We start from the raw sequence: 21,521 nt of genomic DNA, 5'->3' as shown, positions 1-21,521 counted from the left end.
AAGCAGTGGGATTTAAATATGTCATTCTTCATCCATCAGACATGTTTATAACCCTACTTGTCTTTTCTTGTTAGTCACAGCATAGATCTAAAATGGAGTAAGAGCGGGGCGATCGTGGCTCAAGAGTTGGGAGTTCGCCTTGTAATCGGAAGGTTGCCGGTTCGAGCCCCGGCTTGGACAGTCTCGGTCGTTGTGTCCTTGGGCAAGACACTTCACCCGTTGCCTACTGGTGGTGGTCAGAGGGCCCGGTGGCGCCAGTGTCCATCTGTCAGTGCGCCCCAGGGTGGCTGTGGCTACACTGTAGCTGCCATCACCAGTGTGTGGCTGTGCGTGTGAAGGATGACTGGATATGTAAAGTGCCTTGGGGTCCTCAGGGACTAGTAAAGCACTATATAAATACAGGCCATTTACCATATAAGAGGTGTCAGAAGGAAAACTAAAAGACTCGACGCCAACAAAGAGCAAAGAAATCCCTGCTGTTAGGCTGCTGATGATCCGAGATGTGATTCCAGGTTTATGTGAACCAGAGAACATTTTCACATTTGTCCTTCACTCTGGGCTCATGTACAAACACCTGTAAGCACTGAACTGGACTCTGCAGTGTAACAAGCAGCAGGATCAGTGCTGGGATCAGCTGTACGTGAAAATAGCCCCGCTGCTTGATCCATTAATCTCAGTCAATGCTTTTGTGATGGAGTTTATGGTCTTTTTAATCTTACAGACCTATTTGTTGCACAACTTTGTTCACTTTCTCAGTTATGGTCTCGTTAGCGTCATAATGGAGACGAGTCGACCGTGGCCACGGTGACACTCGTGTGGTAAAATTCATCTTTTATAGAGTCTATTGTTGTCTTACTGCGGAGGCTGCAGTTAAATATTGACAAGTCATTAGCTAATGAACGTTACGTAGTGTGTTTCTGAGTAGGGCTGCCACAAACGATTATTTTGATAGTCGACTAGTCACCGATTATTTTTGCGATTAGTCGACTAATCAGATCATCATCCATTAGACGTAAAACGTACAGCTTATTGCACCAGCAGCATCTGCTCTTATATAACTATCATTAGCTTACAGCTTTAAGTGTTTAAGGTCTGTGCTAACTAAAAATAAAGACAAGATGATAGTTTATTGAATTTTAATGAAATTTGCAGATTGTTTCGGTGAAGTTTAATAAACTCCTTGCTATCTAAAATATAACAGGACACTGGAGTATATTCTGGAGCATCTCACACTTCTGATAATCAGCTGTCTGCTTGACGTTTATTCAGCTGTGTAAAAACAATAACATTTTAAGTTATCTAAGTGACTCATATATATTTAACCTGAGTAGCGAAAGACGGCAGTGGGTTTGAAAACGATTTGCGGGGAGTCCGGTGTTCTCACCGCGCTAGTGACCTAGCCCCCGGCTCGCTAACGAGCTAGTGGGTAACAGATGTCTCCGAAAACGTCGGAGCGCTTTTGAAAATATGTGGTGTCCTGATAAACTGAGCAGATATTTGAGGTTTACACAGCTACATTCTCGCCTGAAAATATGTTAAACGTTTATTTTGTGACCCAGAAAGAAGAATAAGAGTAACATTAAAACTAACTAGCTGCCGCCATTGTTGGAAACTGCGCTGGGCCGCGCTATGAATTCTGGGACACAGCTGCTTCTTCTTCTTCTTCGGGGTTTAACGGTAGCTGACATCCTTGTACATGCAGTGCTGCCATCTTCTGTTTCAGTCCGTTATTACACTCTTAAATCCTGCCACTTATTCCTGCGTCTTTTGTGATCTTACAAAGCTTCAAACGACGCGTCGACTATTAAATCAGTCGTCGACGATTTTGATAGTCGACGTAATCGTGACTAGTCGACAAATCGTGGCAGCCCTATTTCTGAGTCTAATGGAGATTCTGTTTGACAAAAACTTAAAGTTGTATTCAGTGACTGAGCATACAAAGTCATTAGGAGCCAATCGCAGGAAAGCTCAGATTTTTGGCATCTGACTTAATTTTCTGAAGTTTTGTAAGACTAGAAATGTCAGGTTTGTGGGCGCTTCCAGCGGGCTGGTGCTTCTTCATGCTACCTGAAAACATCTTGCTAAGGTTATTTAAGATTGTTCCCTGGCTGTTGGTGTGGATGCAAGCGACAGGCCAGAACTGCACAGCATCACTGAGTTAAGCTACGCTTAATTACAGCAATGAGCTATCCGACTGACAGCATCGTGCCAACAGCCCATATTACAAATCAAGTCTTTAAGTAATTGTAGCACTGACCAGCTACACTTACCCTCACATCAAGCAGTCACACAGCTGATCACCTACTCAACTCAGGGTTTCCCAGTTTAGCCAGGTTCATGGACAGGTATCCTGGCAGTAGATCGTATATTTTACAAACTATGAGAAAAATCATGTCATGGTCTCACAACTTGCAGCGAAGAAGAGAAAAAAGTAAGAAGTGAAGAATGTCCTTAATTTCTTTCCTTAATAAGTGCAAGTGAATATTTAGTTGGGCTGCTTCAAGCTACTGACTCCGGGGTCCAGAGTCAGCCTGAGACTCAGATTTATTATTTTTTTGAACCTTCATGACCCTAAAAACTCAGAGGTAAAACTACAGTTTCCTGGTTAAGCAACAAAACTTCCTTTGCACTACAGTCTTCTGTCGCAGAGGAAAGAATCTGCAACTGTAGGTAAGAAACAAAGACACAGTGAGATGTGCAATTTCAACATGTTTTTAATCGTGGAAAAAACCCAACAATCCAGCAGGAAACCACAGTCACTTTACTTTTTCCACACAGCTCACGGACACACAGCTGTGCTCACTTTCACATTTAGTTTTTCCAACAGAACAACAGCAAAACCAAAACTGACTGCGATTCAAATGCAGCTGAACCCGACCGTGACAAAAAGCAAAACAGAATATCACAAAACGAGGACTCCAACAAATTATTTTAGATCAACTGCAGGAAGACAATCAGCTGATCAAAGCATGGCTTTGTAGAGGGTGAGAGAGTGACGCAGAAAGGGTTCCTCCTCCATACACACCAGCAGATCCTTCAGGATCAGCCGGGTCACTCTGTGAACACCTGGTCTGGGCAGCACACACACCTGACACACAGACACAGTTTCTGTGTTACCCTCCCTGCATGAACCTGCTGGAGCATAAACACATGCTCCTGCTCTTCAGCTCGCTTGGCTGCTACAGATTTAATTTAATCTGATCTCTTAAAACAAAGCAGCCCAGAGGTGATGATCCATCCACCAGCAAGAGTACGGAGAGGACGTCTCCCTCGTTCAGTTTTATGCTCGTAATTATCCTGACATAATAAAAATAATCTCATTGGCAGGTTTTAAAACAGCATCTTTCCTGTTAGGTAGCTAATATGTTGCTTTGCCTTTGTAACAAGGTTTCAAATATTCTCCGCGATCACACTTAAATCAGTCTCATTTCAAACCATGTCTAAAACATTTTAAAATGAAGGGGAAAGGCTTCTTCTGGTTACTGATAACATAACTGATGTGTGATCTGAGCACTAACTCGATATTGAAAAAGAACATCTGTGCAAAGATGGCGCTCTCTCCATCACTACTCCATGCTTCCTGTCAATGTTTGCTGAACTAGCTGAGGTAAAGTCTGTACAGACGTGGAGGAAGGCCTGCAGCAGCGAGAGGAAACAGAGGCGGCACGCAGTCTTTTCCTCTGGGTAATGGAGTTCAAAGGCAGCGGGTAGAGTGTGCAGCTAACAGAGCGTCCCCATCTATAAACCTACAGCCTGAAGCGCTGCGACTTAAACACACAAAGAATTAAAGACTCAATGAGCTAAACTAACAGTCTTATACAGGCTAACTGCAGCAGGTTCTAGATTTGCTGTGTCTTCATCAGCTGAGGAGGGCAGCAGTTTTACAGCAGCAGGTTAAACATTCACAGATATCAAATTAGAAAAGATGTTTCTGAAATGATCCATTCAGACCACAAAAGAATAGAAAACAAAACTTTGTGCACCCACCTGGCTGTCGGCCTGATCCAGGGGTCTCTTCCTGCGAGGGCCAATGGCAGCCAGAGCAGCGAGGTTGGCCTCCCTCTGCTGCAGCTGAGCTTCCTCTATTTGTTGCAACTGAAAAGAGAAGACAACGAATTTGTAAACATTTATGTTTTCACACATATTTTCTGTATGCATACGTGGACACACTGTCATTGTTTTATACATGCAATATATAAGCCAGGGTTTAGAGGCAAATGCACTTTGCTTGATGAGGCAGCTGTAGCTAAATATATATGACAAATTATGGCAAAGATTTGTTAATCAAATCCACACCAACTTTGTTAAGTGCGTGTCACTAAAGGCACGATATTCACCAGTGGGAATCCTTTCAGTTTGTACCTACTCATACTCTCAGTACTTGTGTAGGTACAGACTTGGCAAAGTGCTAGCTTGTGTGCAGTGCAGAGGTTGAGTGTGTGTGTGGGGGTGGGAGGGCATGTAAATGAACAGATTGTGTTGCTGTGGAGAAGCCTCTGGGGGCGTGATGGCTGCGAGCTACACAGCTACAGCTAAACACGCCATGTGTGGCGTTTCCGCCTCCTTAAATAGCCGCAGTGCTACCGCTGCCTTTCATCTTCCTCACACTACTCCGTCTCCTGCCAGCCAAAAACATCACACACACCATCGTATTATTAAACGAACAATTAGCATGAAAAGTAGCAGGGACTTACAGAGTTTGACTTCCTGATGCTGAAATGAAGCCAGCGATAAAATACGAACTGCCGTTCCCACAATGACCCAGATTTCCAGCAGAATAGAGAAGCTTATGGCCTGGAACATGAATGACTGTGGGCTGCATCTCTCCTTCACTACAACTGACAGACTAAATCTTATCAAGGCTTCAGAATTAACAGAGGTGTGGCTACTTCGACTGACACAGGCCTGCTCGAGTCTTCTAGACTTCATCTCCGTGATGATGGGACGGGAACAGCAGGTCACCTCGGCCACTCTTACTGCTGTTACTTCGCCTGTCCTTCCCTTTCAGCTGATCTGTATTCAGCCCACATGTAGCATTGTTCAGTTAAGGTTTACAATCCCTCCCTCTGTGAAGTCAAACAGTCTATGGACGATGCGTACTAACCAGTAGTGTTACCTGACACCCTCCTGATAATTTTAAGTTGACTTTTATCTGAAAAGTGGTCACATGTGGCTCAAAAAACAATCAAGCCTTTAAATTTGGACTTATAGTGGCAATGTTCATGTTACATACATGTTCTTTCTTCACAGTTCCAACCTGCAGTCAGAACAACAGTTTCTGCCTCCCAGAGTAAACAGAGCTCACAAACACCAACATAAACGGGGGCAGGTGGAAGAATGACTCCTGTGGAGGTTTTAGAGAAGGAAACGCACCTCTTTGGCTTTTTGCTTGAGCTGCTGATACTCTGGATCTTCAGTGTGAGAGCGACTCTGTGATCACAACCAGACATGTAATCCAGGATTTAATGCACAAACTCTTCTCAGTAGTTGTTTTCAAAGACACATTGAATCTAAAAACACTAATCGTGTTGCAGCCTTATTCTGGCTTCACCTACTCTGGCAAAACGCAGCAATCTCTCCCTCTCCTCCTCATCTCTCTTCTTCTTCTGCAAGGTCTCAATTTCCTCCAGGAAGCGAAGCTGAGAACGAACGTCACTGACTTGCGTGTGCCACGAGTTCTGCTGTTGAAAGACAAATTTAACACAAAGGGACCACATGTTGCATTAGTTTGCCACAGGTTCACGGTCCTTTGCAGGCCATGTCTCCATATAAAGTATATGATAGTGCTTCAAAATAACATCTTGTTAACAACATCTTAACAAGTGCCAAGCACCAGGAATGCCACAGTAAACTAGATGGACATTACCTCAGCTGGGTTTTTCAGATGAGCGGCTGATGCATGTATTAACACCTCGTGGCGTTAGTAGATGCATCCCTGCTCGGGTCTTATTCATGCCTGTGTTTTACATCTTTACCTTCAGGGCTGTCTTGCGGTGTTCTGCCATTACAGTGAGTTTCTCCAGCAGCCCACGAAGAAACTCCTGAGTAGCATGAGAAACCAAAGCAACCACATCTGGACCAACATCGGTTACTCCCAGAGCCTGTCCTAACAGAGGGTGCATGACAATATCACATCCTGGGAGTCTCAGAGACTAGTCTGAGACAGTGTCTGTAATAAACATGTGTCTCAGTGTGGATCTTGTACCTGTGTGAAGGATTCTGCTGAGCACCGGGTGAGTGGACAGGAACAGCTGATCCTGACACGACTGCACCACAGCACCAACCGTGCTGGTCAAGATCTGTGCGTTCTCCTCTCTCAGGTTGACTCCAGCCATGGAGGTGACGTCATTAATATCATCATCTTCTCTGGGACACAACACACATTTGTGCTGAGGACGTTTGTGATTAAATGTTGCTGCTGCAGTTAGACTGCTGCTTAATATTCTCTCATCATGCAACATTAGGTGACTGTTGGATCTCAGATGTCACACAACCACCTGCCACAGATGAAGACACCCCCTCTCTGTGACGGCGGATTGTGCATATGAAGGGTGCGAGCTGTGTGAACCAGCACAGCTCCACTTTGAAGGACAAACAGCTGGATGTAGGGCTGCTTTTACACACTTCCTTTCATCCACCCCATAGTGCACCGATTCCAACCACCACAAAATTCCTATTAAAGTCTCAAATGTGTGAACTTTATATCTTACTTGTAAGATCCTGAACTGTCTCTGAATGCAAATTTGGTAGAATTAGGTGGCTCACGAGGGAAGGGCTGCTTTACCGAAAAACCTCCTATAAAACAGCAAAATGCATAAAGAGTGAGAGCACGCCAGGGTCATGCAAGCGTCTCTTGGTGTCATATGGTCTGTACATGTAATTCCACTACACTTTTGAATTTTTAAAGCCTAAAAAACACATTTAGGTCTCCTGAAACATTGTGAGGACACACTGAAGCACCCTGACTGTGTACAATTATTAAAAAAACAAAACAACACCCTCACAATGAAATAAACAACTAGAGGAACAAAAATGAGCTGATTGATCAGTTCTGTGTTCACCTCGACGTGGCTCCAAATCTAAATTTTAACAAAGTTTACCTGAGAAGTTTTTTCCCGAGTATCCCACTATGGGCAGAGTGGTGGGTTTCTTAGATATGCAATTTCTGGACTGGACTAATGTCGTCAGGCCAGGTCTCAGAGCCACTCCTCGAGGCTGGAAAACCTGCATTTTAAAAAAAGGTCATCATCATAAATCCAACACTATGATCATAAAAATGACTCCAGCTGTAAGTTTCTATGCCATCTAAATATCTCATACACATTTGTATAAATATAATAAAAAAGGCTCTTAATATCTTAACTATAATTTCAAATGTTGGACAACAACACCTCTGATTTTTTGTGTGTTTTTCTTTTGTGTGTTTTTGTATAGTAAGATACAACCTGGTTCTCAATTTTTCTAGTAGAACAAGGACAAGGTGTATTTTCATAGTGAGACCTTAGCCGCCACAGGGAAGATAGAGTGGTGATGCCGAAGTCTTTGCAGGGGAACGTTTACACCCTGCTGTGCAGTGGACACTTGCAAGTTTTGTTTTCAGGGGTTTCCAGGTCCAGTTTATGTCGTTCCATGTGTATTTGTATTGTCCGGTGTAGGGATGGGTACCGGTATCCGGTGCCATGACGGCACCGGTTCTGACATAAACGGTAGTAACCAGACCGAAAAGCAGCGCACATTTCGGTGCTTTTTTTTTCACTTCTAGCCAATCATTTTACGTTTCCGAGGATAGTAGGCGGGGCCAGGTACGTATGTTCTGTTAGAGCAGAGCTACAGATTAAAAATGCCCAAGGCGAAGCGGTCAAAGTCTGGCTGTACTTCACAGCAAAAGATGCAAACTCAGCAGCAACAAGTGCTTTAAGCTGATACTGTGATACTGTCAAAGGAGGTAACTCCTCGAATCTGATGAAACACCTGGCGACGCATAGCGTTTTTTTTAAAAGCCGAGAAATGCGCCGTATTTGATAGCTTGCTGCGAGACCTCACACCGAGCACATCTACTGCGGGTGTGGTGCCTGTTATCGGAGTTAGCAACATCCCCCAAAAACACGAAGAGGAGAGTCCTGGCCCCTAGCCCTGCCAGTGTAGCAGAAATGATGAGGATGATGATGCAGCAGCAGCCGTTCTTCTCTGCGTGAGTAGCTTCATGTTGTTCGTGTGTAATTTACGTTGAGTAGGCTAACCACGTTATTACATTAATGCATGTAAGGTGACCTAGCAAACATCATCATAGCTACATGCGGCTGTCCTCTTGTTTGATGGCAGATGCTCCCTTCACCCTGGCCAAAAAGGCTAAAATGACCAAAGAAAAAGTGGAAAACAGCTAAACATGAGAGGTTTTTGGACCAATTTTGTGTTCTCCATTCTTTAAGCACCGGTTTGAGCACCGTTTGAGCACCGGCACCGGTATCGGATAAAACCTAAACGATACCCATCCCTAGTCCGGTGTTTTGTTTTTTTTCCTTCCTGTTCACAGTCTATTACCTCAAGTACAGACAGCAGTCTTCCCTCGGCCACTGTCAACTTAGCCAAGTCAACAAATCATAGACCCGTCTGACTACAGTAAGGTATGTTGAACACAATCAGTGGTCTTAGAATCGTCTCCTGGGATGTGAGGGGTGCAGGAAATGCAACCAAAACTAACAAAGTCATGGCGCATTTACAGCAGTTGAAAGGAGATGTGGTTTTTCTTCAAGAGGCGCGTCTCTGCAACAAAGAAGTGAGGCGACTCAAGAGAAACTGGATCGGGACTTATATATCACTCCAAATTTAACGGCAAGGCTAGAGGGACAGCCATACTTATTCGTAATAATATTCTGTTTGAGCAACATAAAGTTAATGCGGACCCAGATTTGTGTCAGGAAACTCGCAGGGCTCACTTGTGTTACTGGCAGCGTGTACGGGCCGACTGGGACGATGAATCTTTTATAGCTAAACTTTTCTCTTCACTCCCAAACTTGGAAAACTATCATCTCATTACTGGAGGTGAGTTTAACTTGGTTCAGGACGCTCTGCTGGATAGATCGTCAACTAAGGTCTGTTCCCTGAGTAAATCTGCTGAAACCCCAGAATCTGTCAAAACTCAGCTGTGGATCCATGGCGACATGCGAATCCTAAGACAAAGGCATTTTCCCATTTCTCTCATCCCCACCACACATATACACGCATAGACTTTTCCTTATCAATATTAGGTTTCTCTGTAAAATTAGCCACTGGGAGTATCGTGCTATCCCCATTTCAGATCACTCACCAGTTTCTTTTGATGCGTTATTAGCGACCCCGTCTCGACCCATTAAACACTGGAGATTCAACTCTAGCCTGTTGATAAGGGATGACTACACAAAATGTTTCAGATCACAGCCTGAGGTTGGGAAGAGTCCCACAGCTCTGGAAAACCTCCTGTGTTGTACCAGTGCCAAAGACTTCACGCCCCAAGGACCTCAACAGCTACAGGCCGGTGGCTCTGACATCCCACCTGATGAAGACCCTGGAGCGGTTGGTCCTGGCTCAGCTTCGGCGCCTTATAAGCTCATCACTGGACCCACTTCAGTTTGCCTACCAGCCTGGCATTGGAGCGGATGATGCCGTCATTCACCTCCTACATCGTTCCCTCGCTCACCTGGAGACCGCTGGAAGCACTGTGAGAATCATGTTCTTTGATTTCTCCAGTGCCTTCAACACCATTCTTCCCTCGGTTCTGAAGGACAAGCTGGAGAACTCTGGAGTGGACCATCACATCACTACCTGGATCCTGGACTACCTCACCGACCGACCACAGTATGTGAGGACTCAGGGCTGTGTGTCGGACAGGGTCGTCTGCAGTACGGGGGCCCCACAGGGAACGGTTCTGGCTCCGTTCCTCTTCACCATCTACACTGCAGACTTCTCCCACAATTCCACCCAGTGCTTCCTGCAGAAGTTCTCTGATGACTCTGCAATAGTCGGCCTCATCACTGATGGGGACGACAAGGAGTACAGAGGTCTGACCCAAGACTTTGTGGACTGGTGCCAGCTGAACTACCTCCAGATCAACGCCAGTAAAACCAAGGAACTGGTGGTAGACTTCCGCAGGCACAAGCATTCTCCACTGCAACCACTGAACATCCAAGGTATGGACATTGAGGCTGTGGACAGCTACAGGTACCTTGGTGTTCATCTGAACAATAGACTGGACTGGACTCATAACTCAGACGCCCTCTACAGGAAAGGGCAGAGCAGGCTGTACCTGCTGCGGAGACTCAGGTCGTTTGGAGTGAAGGGCCCACTCCTGAAGACCTTCTATGACTCTGTTGTGGCTTCTGCTATCTTTTATGGCGTGGTCTGCTGGGGCAGCAGCATCTCTGCTGGGGACAGGAAGAGACTGAACAGGGTGATCCGAAGGGCCAGCTCTGTTCTAGGATGCCCTCTGGACCCAGTGGAGGTGGTGAGTGACAGGAGAACGGCGGCTAAGCTGTCATCCCTGATGGACAACATCTCCCACCCCATGCATGAGACTCTGACAGCACTGAGCAGCTCCTTCAGTGGGAGACTGCGGCACCCACGGTGTGGGACGGAGAGATTTCGCAGGTCTTTCCTCCCCACTGCTGTCAGACTCCATAATAAAGACTTTAACTGATCAAGCACACACATCCATACATATGCAATAACACTAAGTGCAATAATCCTTTCTGTCATCGTTGTATTTTTACTCAGTTGTATATAGTATTTGTATTTGTATTCTATTTTTATCTTATTGTATATTTATTTTATTTTATTCTACTGTATATAGTATTTTATTTTATTCTATTCTGTACAGTTGTGTACTGTATTTATTCTTATTGTATTCTAATTTTTGCCTCATAACTTTTGCACTGTCCACTTCCTGCTGTGACAAAACAAATTTCCCACGTGTGGGACTAATAAAGGTTATCTTATCTTATCTTTCACGTTTCCTTGAATTGAATGATTCCACTGAAGTGTCGAGAGGTGTACTATGAGAAACGGCAGGTAGCTCCATGCCCTCCTGGGTTTTAAATGCACCTTAGAACACACATGCATCAACACTACAATGAGCGGGTGGAGGGAGGTTTGGAGTCTTCTCCCACCCCCGTTCTCTGCGGCCTGCTGGAGCGGGAGGGCTAGGAGGAGGAGTTGGCCGTCCGACTGCGGTCTGGGGTGTGGGGCCTCCCTGCTGCTACGGAGTCGGGGCGGTCTGCCTCCCCCCACCGCAGGGAAAAGGGTAACACCACCTGGGTCTGGGTGCAGTTCCCCCTCCAGGGGCAAGGGTACCTAGACCCGGTTTGTAGAGTACGCTTGGGGAGTGTGATTGTGTGTACAGCGTCTCTTTATGTCTGTCTCCACGTTGGTTGAGTGTGGAGTAAGTGTATATGAGAGCATTGGGGGGGGGGGGGAATGGATGTTTGTGTCTGTGTGTGCCTGTATGTCTGTGTCTATATGTCAGGTTGGGTATCAGACGCCACCTCTCTGGGGACATCTCAGGCCCTCCAAGGTTTGGAGGCCTATCTCCACTAGGGCTGAACGATATATCGCATTTGCGATAATATCGCGACATGATCAAGTGCAATTTTCTAACCGCAAAGGCTGCGATTATACTCTGGACATGTCCAAATTCATGGGCTGCATCCTCCTGAGGCCGCATTTGTAGACCGATTACGTCACAGCGACGCGCCGAAGGCTGTCCAAATTACTACCATATCCCAGAATTCATAGCGCGGCCCAGCCAAAATCCAGTTTCCAGCAATGGCAGCCGCTACTAAGTTTTAAAATTACTCATACTAATCTTTCTGGGTCACAAAATAAACTTTTAAAATATTTTCAGGCGAGAAAGTAGCTGTGTAAACATCGAATATCTGCTCGGTTTATCAAGATATCCCATATTTGCAAAAGTGCTTCGACGTTTTCAGAGGCGTCTGCTACCCACCAGCTCGACAGCTAGCCGGGACCTCGAGGGTTACTGATGCGGCCGAGAACGGCACAACTCCCGGCACATCATTTTCAGATCACCGCGGAGTTTCGCTGCTCGGGTTAAACGTGATATATAAGTCACTTAGACAACCTAAAAATGTTATTGTTGGGCTTTTTTCAGTGTTTTGTTTGTTCGTGAGTAAATCGGTTTGGCTGAGATTAAAGTTATTAGATTGGATAAAATAAAACTTTATTAATCCCCCGGGTGGGTTCCTCCTTGGTTTTCACACAGCTGACTAAACGTCAAACAGAAAACTTATTAAACAGAAGTATGAGACAGTCGAGAATTTACACCAGTGTCTGGTTATATTTTAGATAGCAAGAAGCAGACGGCCGAGTTTATTAAACTCCACCGAGACAGCGGTGACGCTAATCAGAACTAGACCGTCCAATTTCACGCCTTTAAATTTTAAAGGCGTGTTTGTGTGTGTGTTTATACAATTGCTATTATGTTTGCACTTTATGTGTAATGTTACTGACTGCAGAGATCAGTAAGATGTGTGTATTTTTTATTTATTAGTTTTATTTATTTAATATTATTTTTTAATTGAATGACTGTCTAGTAGTTCACAGATGTCGAAAAACTGAGTGTGGTAAAGCCACTGATTTTGTTTATGTATATTTCTGCAATCTGCACATTGCACTGACTTTCATTTTAATGTTTACACCAGGGTTCCTTGTCAGCACTTTATGCTCAGATGTTTGTAAGCTAAAAATAAACTATTGTGTATGTTCAAATATACTGTTGTGATTGAAGAAGTTAAATAAAAATGTCAGTCATCAATTCATGCATCACCTCATGTCATCATAACAGAGGTCTGTCTTCCAGGAAAGAACAGTTTAAAATTAATGTAATATAGTATTGGCCATACTATATGATGTATTGCTTGTCTTTGTTTAATAATACAGAAGACAAAGACCTTAAAAAATAATCGCATATCGCATCGCAATCGCAATATTGGGGCAAAAAATCGCAATTAGATTATTTTCCATAATCGTTCAGCCCTAATCTCCACCTACCACCACTTCCCCTGCCAGTGGCGGACTCCCTCAGACATCGGTGCGTTGGTGGTTCTTTGTGTCTGGGGGTGGGCGTCCAGGTACACACCGGCTCACTCCTTGGCGGCCGCTTATCGGGGCCTGGAGCCTGGGGCTCGCTCGGGCCACTTCGGAGGTGGGGTGCCCCCGGCCTCTCGGCCTGGGGCTCGGTCACTCAGGCACAGCTGGGGGCCGGCGGAGCTCACGGGCGCGTCACTGCAACTCCCCCTGGCTTCTGCTCCGCGGCTGCTGAGTGAGCCCTCATCTGGGACTCTCCTCAGCTCTTTCTGGGACAGTGGCGCAGCTGCCCCTCTGTTGGTCTTCCTTGGTCTCTTGTGTTCTGGGGGCCTCTGGACGTCTGGAGTTTTGATCTCCTCCATACCCGCTTCACACCCCGGAGGACGGGGCTGTGGCCCCCCCACACTCCCTAGCAGATCGTTACATGGAGAAACCTTTGGAATACAAGCATGCTGATCCACACAGGTATGCACACAGGTGATCACTGCTCGTAGACCCAAATTACACCTTTCTTGGCTGCTACTTCGAAGCACATCTGTCCTGCGTGCTGCACAACAACATTGAATATTTAGTATTTACTGCTGTTTACACTTAGCTAGATTAATGCGATGGTGTTGTGTTTAGTATGTTGCTTTGGTTTTTTTCTGCTTGTTTTCTATTCTTCTCTCAACAGGTGATCCAGGAGATTTTTATTTTTTTTTCTCCCCCCCTTTCTCACTGTCCCTCTCCCCTTCTGCTTTTCCTTCCTCTTTCTTTCTCCCTTTCCTATCTCTTACTCATGTCTGTCCCGTCTGTAACATCTGAAAATAAAATATAATAAATAATAAAAACAAAGATCGACCAAATGGACCAATACGGCAATGCCACGATGATCCATTTGGCAAAATAAATCCATTGGGTATCCTTGTTGGTCTTCAGACAACAATTCTGACGGCTAAAGAACCAAATGGGACAGGCAAAAAAAAAAAAAGAGAAACGTCGAAAGCCTACATGAGAGGCCAGCTTATAGCTTTGTTTCAGCTTTCTTACACGCCCAGTGTATTGAATAAGATCAAAGATCTAGACGGCAGATATGCATCGAACCCAGATCCTAACCTCTATACAGAACGTGTGAAACTTCAAGCCAGGCTCAATTTAACCACCACCGCAACAGCTATGGTTCAATTAATTAAGACAAAGCAACGCTTTTTTGAATCCGGTGATAAGGCAGGGAAACGTCTGGCTCCGACATAATATCGGACCCAGAGGGAATTAATGAAGTATTTGTTTGTTTCTATTTTGATCTGTACACTTCAAGCTCTCCACCTCTATCAGAAGAAACTCTCCAAAATATACATTTTCCAAGAATAGATAGAGATCTGACGAAGGGCTTAGGGGGACCAATTACTGTAGCAGAGGTGCAAGAAGCCATTAAATCCTCAAACACGGGTAAATCGCTGGGCCCTGACGGCTACTCTGCAGAATACTATGAAGCCAATGCTGATCTTATGGCACCATTGTTGAAAGATATGTATAATGAAGCCTTTTCAAAATGTCAATTACCCAAGACTTTGTCCGAAGCTACTATTTGTTTAATCTTGAGAAAAGACAAGGATCCTCTGTTGTGCAGCAGTTATGGACCAATTCCTCTTTTAAATATTGATTTTAAAATACTTTCTAAATTCTCGCACTTTGGCTACAACGTGTTCTGCCACAAATCATCTCCTTCGATCAGACGGGGTTCACGGCCGGCAGGCACTCATATCATTATTCAAGACGCCTCTTGAATATTATCCAGACATCGTGCAATTCAATTCCAGAGGTTGTGGTATCTCATGACTCAGAGAAAGCTTTCGACCGCGTCGAGTGGAGCCTCCTCTACGAGGTGATGGATAGCTTTGGCTTGGGGGCTGACTTTATTCTCTGGGTTAAGTTACTGTTACTTATTATCTGCCGTTACTCATCATCATCAATACTCAGCTCACCACTCCCTTTCTCTCCGACCCTTGTTGGGGAGAATCCAATAGCTAAGGAAACGGTAACTATTTGGCGACAGTTCAGAAAATACGTTGGGCTACGTGGGCCGTCTTTGCTAACACCTTTACTAAAGAATTGCAATTTTGCACCTTCAAACACTGATGCGGCCTTTAGCAGTTGGAAAGATAAATGACAGGGCTGTTAAGGACTTGTACAGTCAGGACACCTTTCTATCTTTTGCTGACCTATCGTCTAAATACAATCTGCCTGATTCCAACTTTTTCGTTATCTTCAGGCTAGATTTTGTAAAAAAGCAGTTCCCTCACTTTCTCCAATCGGCCTCCAGAAACAAATCTGGATATGATCCTGCAGACGAACCCTCATCAAAACAGACTGATACCAGCCTTGTATAAAATACTAGATGCTTTGGTCCCCAAACCAATTTCTCCTACTAAGCTGAGATGGGAGGAAGAGCTGCCAGAACAGCAGTGGGATTCTGCTTTGAAACTCATTCACTCATCCTCAGTTTGTGCCCGTCATGCTTTGATTCAGTGCAAGGTGGTCTGTAAAGCACATTATACAAACACAAAATTATCTAAGATCTATCCAACCATTACTGATGCCTGTAGCAGATCACCTGCCAACCATGTCCACGTGTTTTGGTCTTGTTCTAAACCGAGTGCATTTTGGAGGACTGTCCCTCCTAACCCACTCTCCGCAATGTTTGGCATCCCCCCCAGTTTACAGTAATCTGGCCCCCTTAAAAAGGCCTTAGCCTTTACCACTTTACTGGCTCGGAGGCTTATTCTGTTGAAGTGGAAGCTTCCCCATCCCCAACTCATGACCATTGGGTGAGGGACGTACTCTTTAACTTAAAGTTAGAAAAACTTAGATTCTCTCTAAAAGGTTCAATTAGGAAATTTAACAAAACCTGGAAATCATTTCTCTTACTGGTGGACACTATTACTTTACTTCCTGAGACTGAAGTGAACTGAGCGAGGCGACATTATGAAGTTTCTGGTTTTTTTGGTTATGCTTGTTACTCACTTTCTTTTGTGTGTGTGGGTGTGTGACTGGGTGATGTGGCTTGAGATATTTTTATGTGTGGAGACTGGATCTCTGCCGTGTCTTGTTTAGTGTGGACCTGGAAGAGGAAGAATCCAGGATTGGGGGGTGTTGGAGGGTATAATGGACATACATTGTTCTGAAATCAAAATCGACTTTGCTGTTGCTAACTGTGTGTGTCATGGCTGAAATCAATAAAACAAAGGTGGAATAATTTCAAATGTCTTACTTCAGGTTGCATCATGTTAAGTTCTTCAGTGTAATCAGGTAATTGGAGCACACACACACACACACACACACACACACACACACCTCATTAATGTTAATCCACTTTCACAGCAACGTGAAAAGCTGTGGGATGCTTAATGTAACATGAGGATGTTCCTAAGAAGAAATATTTTTACTGTCAGTCCTGCAAATACAAGACGACCAAAGTCAGGTCCACATTTTAATGCATTTAAAACAGCACGATTCCTCCTCAGTATACCATCTCTGATTTCTGTTTTGACTATATATTCTTGTGCCGACTGCACAGCTGGATTTTTCTTTTTGCATTTCAAGTCAGTGAATTTCACTTTTGTTAAACTGTGAACCTCCATGGATGCTGCAAATACAACAGTGCTGCTCAGCAATGCCTTTAATCACGTCAACATCCATGAATAAGATCACAGATCAGACATGGTTTATGTTTGGTACAATTAATGTCAAATTCCCCCCCATAAAATATTGCATCTGGTTACCTGCTGCCTGTTCTGGAGGGTTTTTCCTATCTCAGTGTTGGACTGCTTTATGCTGGAGGACGGTGTTGAGGGAGGGGGTGTGGAAGCTGAAGCTTTCTGGATGAATAACTGGGGGTCTGCAGTAAGGCAACGCACCGCAGGAAGACTTTTCTGGTGGCAATGAGGAAACAGAAATGTCATCAGCTAAATATGTAACAGTCTAGCTATGATCAATGTGATTCACATCCTTTCAGCAAAGTGTAACGCAGTCTACACAAATGCAAAAAGGTTTTTATTTTTAAATCAATCACAGACATCTGGAGATGAGGAAGCAACAGGCTTTACTTCTCAATACCTTGAGAAAAGGCACCAAGCAGGGTTGTGGAGTCGACTTCAACGTGTCATAGAGCTGCTCCGTAAACGCTTCTGCTTCCAGTTTTCCTTCCTGCAGGTAAAAAAATTCATCAATTAACAAATAAATAAATAAATAAGCTGGTAATTTAATAATGAACTTCATGATAAGAATTAAAAATTACAAACGTGTAGCACAAGAATACAACAACTTATTAACTCTTACCAACAAGCCTCTTTCAGTCTGCCTAGTAACAATACTTTTTGTAAACAAGGTTAAAAACAACAGGAGAAACAAAGTGTCTTCAGAGATGTACCAGCAGACTCCTGACCAGCGCTTGGACATTGTTAGCCACGTTCACAGATCTGGAGTCACTGGAGGCCAGCTTGATCAGCGTTACCAAGAAGTTCTTGCACTTCTTCACACTTTCCAGCGTCTCCTGTTGGTGAAATATTTAGTAATCACATCTCATCTGTTATCTCAGCTGTTATCATCTACTCTAAAAACTCAATTTGTGGCTGCTTTTTGTCGTGTGTTTCGTGAGAGGATATCCCTCATATGGATTCCTGCACTCCTAACTCAAACTCTGTTCTGACTGGCTGTCCCTGACAAAGTTGGTTTAAAGAGGAAGAACTCAGCAGCTACACCAGTATAAGATTACAAAAATTAGTCTGAACTGGAAACTGTGTGAAAAGATTTCCTCTTTGACAGTACAACAAATCCTTGGATTTTATAAACAGTATCAGTAAAAATCTAAATAAAAACTCATTTGATGGCTTCTTGCTGAGCCAGGTCAAGCTGAGTGTGCAGGTGGGAGCTGGGCCTGGTCGCACTCACCTTGCTAAACGTGGGCGCTGATTCCTTTTTAGCGCCTGCTGCCTGAGTGCCAGCATGGCTGCCTCGCTCAGACACCACGTTCACCGTGTGGACAAGAGCTGGTTTGGGGGCAACACCAATGACCTGAACACAAAGTCACCAAAAACTAAAACCAGGAACAGCAAAGAAAAGCCAGCATCACAGCAGCAGGAGCCTCTCTGGTGTTTGTTGCTCATTATTTTTTATGTTTCATTGGAGAGCTCTGCTTTTACTCAACTCGGGATCCTATCAAACTGCAACTTTCCAGCATCATTCTGTTTTCATTAGTGTTACTGATTAAAGATGACGTATTGTTATTAACACAAAGTTCAAGCACCGTCACTAAATGACATTTTTTATACTTCAAATGAAAACAAATGTGTCCATCAGTCGTGTAATTATTGCATCGATTTTTTGGATTTTCTTTCTATACCTAAAAGAACAAACTAACTGTCAGAGGTGCACACAGTCATACACTGCATAACATGCAATCAGTGACTGTGAGCTGCAAACAGACTCCTGTAATTTTACCACAGCAGTCTTCTGGACTGGTGCTGCTTGCTGGAAACTGGAAGTAGGCGTCATCTTGATCACTGTTACATTCTCATTCCTTTTACTTTCAGCTGCTGCACACACCTGAACAGCAGACATGCAGCTGACATCACAGGTGCAATCACACATCTGTCATTATTAAATAACATAGAAAAGCAGCCACGCACATGCACCCACCTGCGGTGCAAGTATCCTGGTGGGTTGACCACTGATAAGTCTTTGTCCCTGCTGAGCCTGAACCAAAGCCTGCTGAGATACTAGCATCAGCTGCCCACTGTCACTGCGGATCAGCATCATACCTGCCATAAATGGGTCCCAAACACTACAATAAACTGATGAATTATCCTTACAGGTGACACGTCTAACTGAAGTGTTTATTAGCAAATTATAGACAGCACATGTCCAACAAGGTTTTGGAATATAATAAAGGAGGATCTGTAATGGGATTACAGTGTAGACTACAGTCAGCGGGTTGTGCAGCTCACCTGGAGGTATCTGGATATTGGCTGGGAGATGTGGGGAGGTGGCCTGTGGCAGTCGAGGAGTGACTGGCTGTGCAGTTGCTGATCTGGGAACAGTTATCAACACCGTCCTTCCTGTGGTTGTAACCTGTTTCACGGAGGCCACCTGGTTCTGAGGCTGTTTCGTTGTCTGTTGGTTACCTGCACTCACGCCTGCATTTGCAACCACCACAACAGGAGGTGAGGTGCGAGGCCCTGACACTGCACAGGTTGAAGGCTGGCCACTCGGGACGACTTTAGGCGGGGCTGAGACAGAGTCACTCTGTGACATGCTTGCAGCTGTGACAGCGACTTGTATCCTGACTTGAACAGAAGCGTCTCCATCCCCGGGTGCTGCCTGGGGTTCCAGCCTGTTAGCTTCAGTAACCACGTTGTTTGTGGCCATGACTGCAGCTGAACGAAAGAAGGGTTCAGCTGCAAAGCAAAAGCATAGTTAAATACAACAAAGGAGTTTTTCAAACGCGCCGTGGTTTGCTAGACTCAATGTCACCCGCATCGTGCCAAAGTGTGTCTAATATCTCAACCTGTTAGCAAACACCTGTCTCGACGTGGAGTAGCTAAAGTTTCATGTATTTGCAAACAAATATGAAACCGGCTCATGTTAACCACAGATCTTACCTGAGACACAACCAACCCCCCCACTCGAAAAACAATTAACACGAAAAGAAGGACACCGGAAGTGCGAAAGTACTCGTTTATTCCAGGTTTTAGGACATTTCTGTGAATTTCTATTTCAGCTGGATCTGACCCATGTATGCTTCGGAAAATTAAGACTCCTTGGGCCTGAATCCAAGATCATTTCGGCCAGTTTTGGTGAAAGATTTCTGAATCCAATCAAGCGAAACTGGGAGCCAACCGGTGAAAATGGCGGCTGTGGCAAAATGTAATGCTAATAATTACAAGACGATTTTATCATTTTCAGCTATAATAAATTCAGGACAGCTACATGTAGAACGGTTTCGTTTTTAAAATGTATGCATGTGTTAAACACCAGGAGCATCCGAGGGTAAACCCCGTTTCCTGCCGGGCTCACATACAGGCTGCGCTAAAGGTTTAAAGCGGGAAAAGGTTTATTTGGTCCTACACGTTTCCCCATCCAAGTCATGCTTACCTAACAGTGAGACAAAGCGTTACCTGTGTGCTAAATCTCCCACACACCGAGGTTCAGTCACATAAACCAAAGGGTCCAATTCCATTTCTGAGAGCTGCTGTCCTGCAGCTTTTACATGCATCCTTGTTCCGACACAGCTGAACCAAATGAATGGCTTGTTACCAGGCTTCTGCCAAACTCGGTTTCATGCTAAAGAGGTCATCTAACCATTAGATTAACGCTGTGTTGGAGTAAAGATGCATCTAAAAGCTGCAGGACAGCAGCTCTCGAGGACGAGTTGGACACTCGTGACATAAACGTTGGAGGAACGAGGCCTGGCGCACGAGCTCACCTGTGGTAGCTTCGAGAACGGTGTGACGTTCACGGGCTGTCCTATGCTGCATTCAAGGGCTGCAGCTAAGATGACCCAGCCCGAACTTTATTAATAAATCACCGCGAGTTATTTCTTATCGATCTATTCTGAATTTCACTTTAAAGGTAAAATAGATGTACTCTTTGGTTTCTGTTTTATGTAGATTTAGGGCCGTGCAGTATTTAGAGCACTTGCCCTCCTTCTCCATAAAAGAAACAGGTAATTAGGGGTCGATCTTCTAAATTTTATCCCCAAAATATAATTTTAAAGTATTTCATTACTCGAAGCTTTTCAACACAGTCCTCTCTGGTGACATCTGGAGGCCAAAAATATGAAGAGCAGCTTGAATCCACAAAATAAAACCAACTGCTTCATAATGATTGCCCACTCGACAGAGTGGAATTCTGTCTGATATTGGGCCGCCGTTGTGTTGCTTTGAACGTGTATTTTTGGGGGGTTAAAAAATGTGGTTTATTTGTTTAATAAACTCTCCTTGTTTAAACATGCACCGTTGTGTGGTCTTCCTTTGCTTGTGACTTCTTGATGTTGGTAAATAGAATAATTGAAAAATACCACATTACATATAATAAATACATATAATAATGTACAACACATTATGGAGTAGGCTTCTGCTCTGAGGTCCTGCCTCCATGCACTTATGCAATTAACCGCTAGACAGGTATATTTATAAATAATATTACATTAGGGAAATTTTCCCAGACATATTTTTGACCTGGGGGTTAGAACTGATTGTGAACTGGAAAGAGAAAATGCTTATGAACTTGCAAATTAAAAATATGTATTTAAGGTAACCCTTTTTCATTTTTATTTAAAAAGAAAATGTATTCCACTGTGCGATGGCCGAACCTGTTCCTTTTCGTGGAGATAATTTCTCCTGCCTTAAGGGAAATCCCTTCACATGGAACAGAGGAGGCTGCAGTGCAGAGAAACTGGTAGAGAT

The 21,521-nt window shown here is 44.3% G+C and overlaps 1 protein-coding gene across 2 annotated transcripts; it reads right to left on the bottom strand.

The window, feature by feature from the left end:
- Positions 1 to 2,750: 2,750 nt before the first annotated feature.
- LOC146653288 (transcription initiation factor TFIID subunit 4-like) lies at positions 2,751 to 20,569 on the bottom strand. 2 transcript variants are annotated; one of them, XM_085382029.1, is made up of 16 exons: positions 20,540 to 20,569; positions 19,062 to 19,511; positions 18,754 to 18,875; positions 18,556 to 18,660; positions 18,007 to 18,129; positions 17,486 to 17,608; positions 17,173 to 17,262; positions 16,839 to 16,988; positions 7,101 to 7,224; positions 6,711 to 6,795; positions 6,206 to 6,366; positions 5,976 to 6,106; positions 5,556 to 5,681; positions 5,374 to 5,430; positions 3,988 to 4,095; positions 2,751 to 3,088 (listed from the first exon to the last, which is right to left on the bottom strand). In XM_085382029.1, exons 2-16 carry the CDS (start codon positions 19,480 to 19,482, stop codon positions 2,963 to 2,965), a joined length of 2,052 nt encoding a protein of 683 aa, XP_085238155.1. In that variant the 5' UTR covers positions 19,483 to 19,511; positions 20,540 to 20,569; the 3' UTR covers positions 2,751 to 2,962. The 2 variants fall into 2 exon arrangements, with proteins under 2 accessions (XP_085238155.1, XP_085238156.1); XM_085382030.1 differs by lacking the exons at positions 18,556 to 18,660; positions 20,540 to 20,569 and adding an exon at positions 20,209 to 20,490.
- Positions 20,570 to 21,521: the final 952 nt, after the last annotated feature.

This window comes from Rhamphochromis longiceps, linkage group LG15, assembly GCF_057381845.1.
Source record: "Rhamphochromis longiceps isolate RC_006_pf linkage group LG15, R_longiceps_female_GT1.1, whole genome shotgun sequence".
NCBI lineage: Eukaryota > Metazoa > Chordata > Actinopteri > Cichliformes > Cichlidae > Rhamphochromis > Rhamphochromis longiceps.
This window is presented reverse-complemented; position numbering and strand designations above follow the sequence as displayed.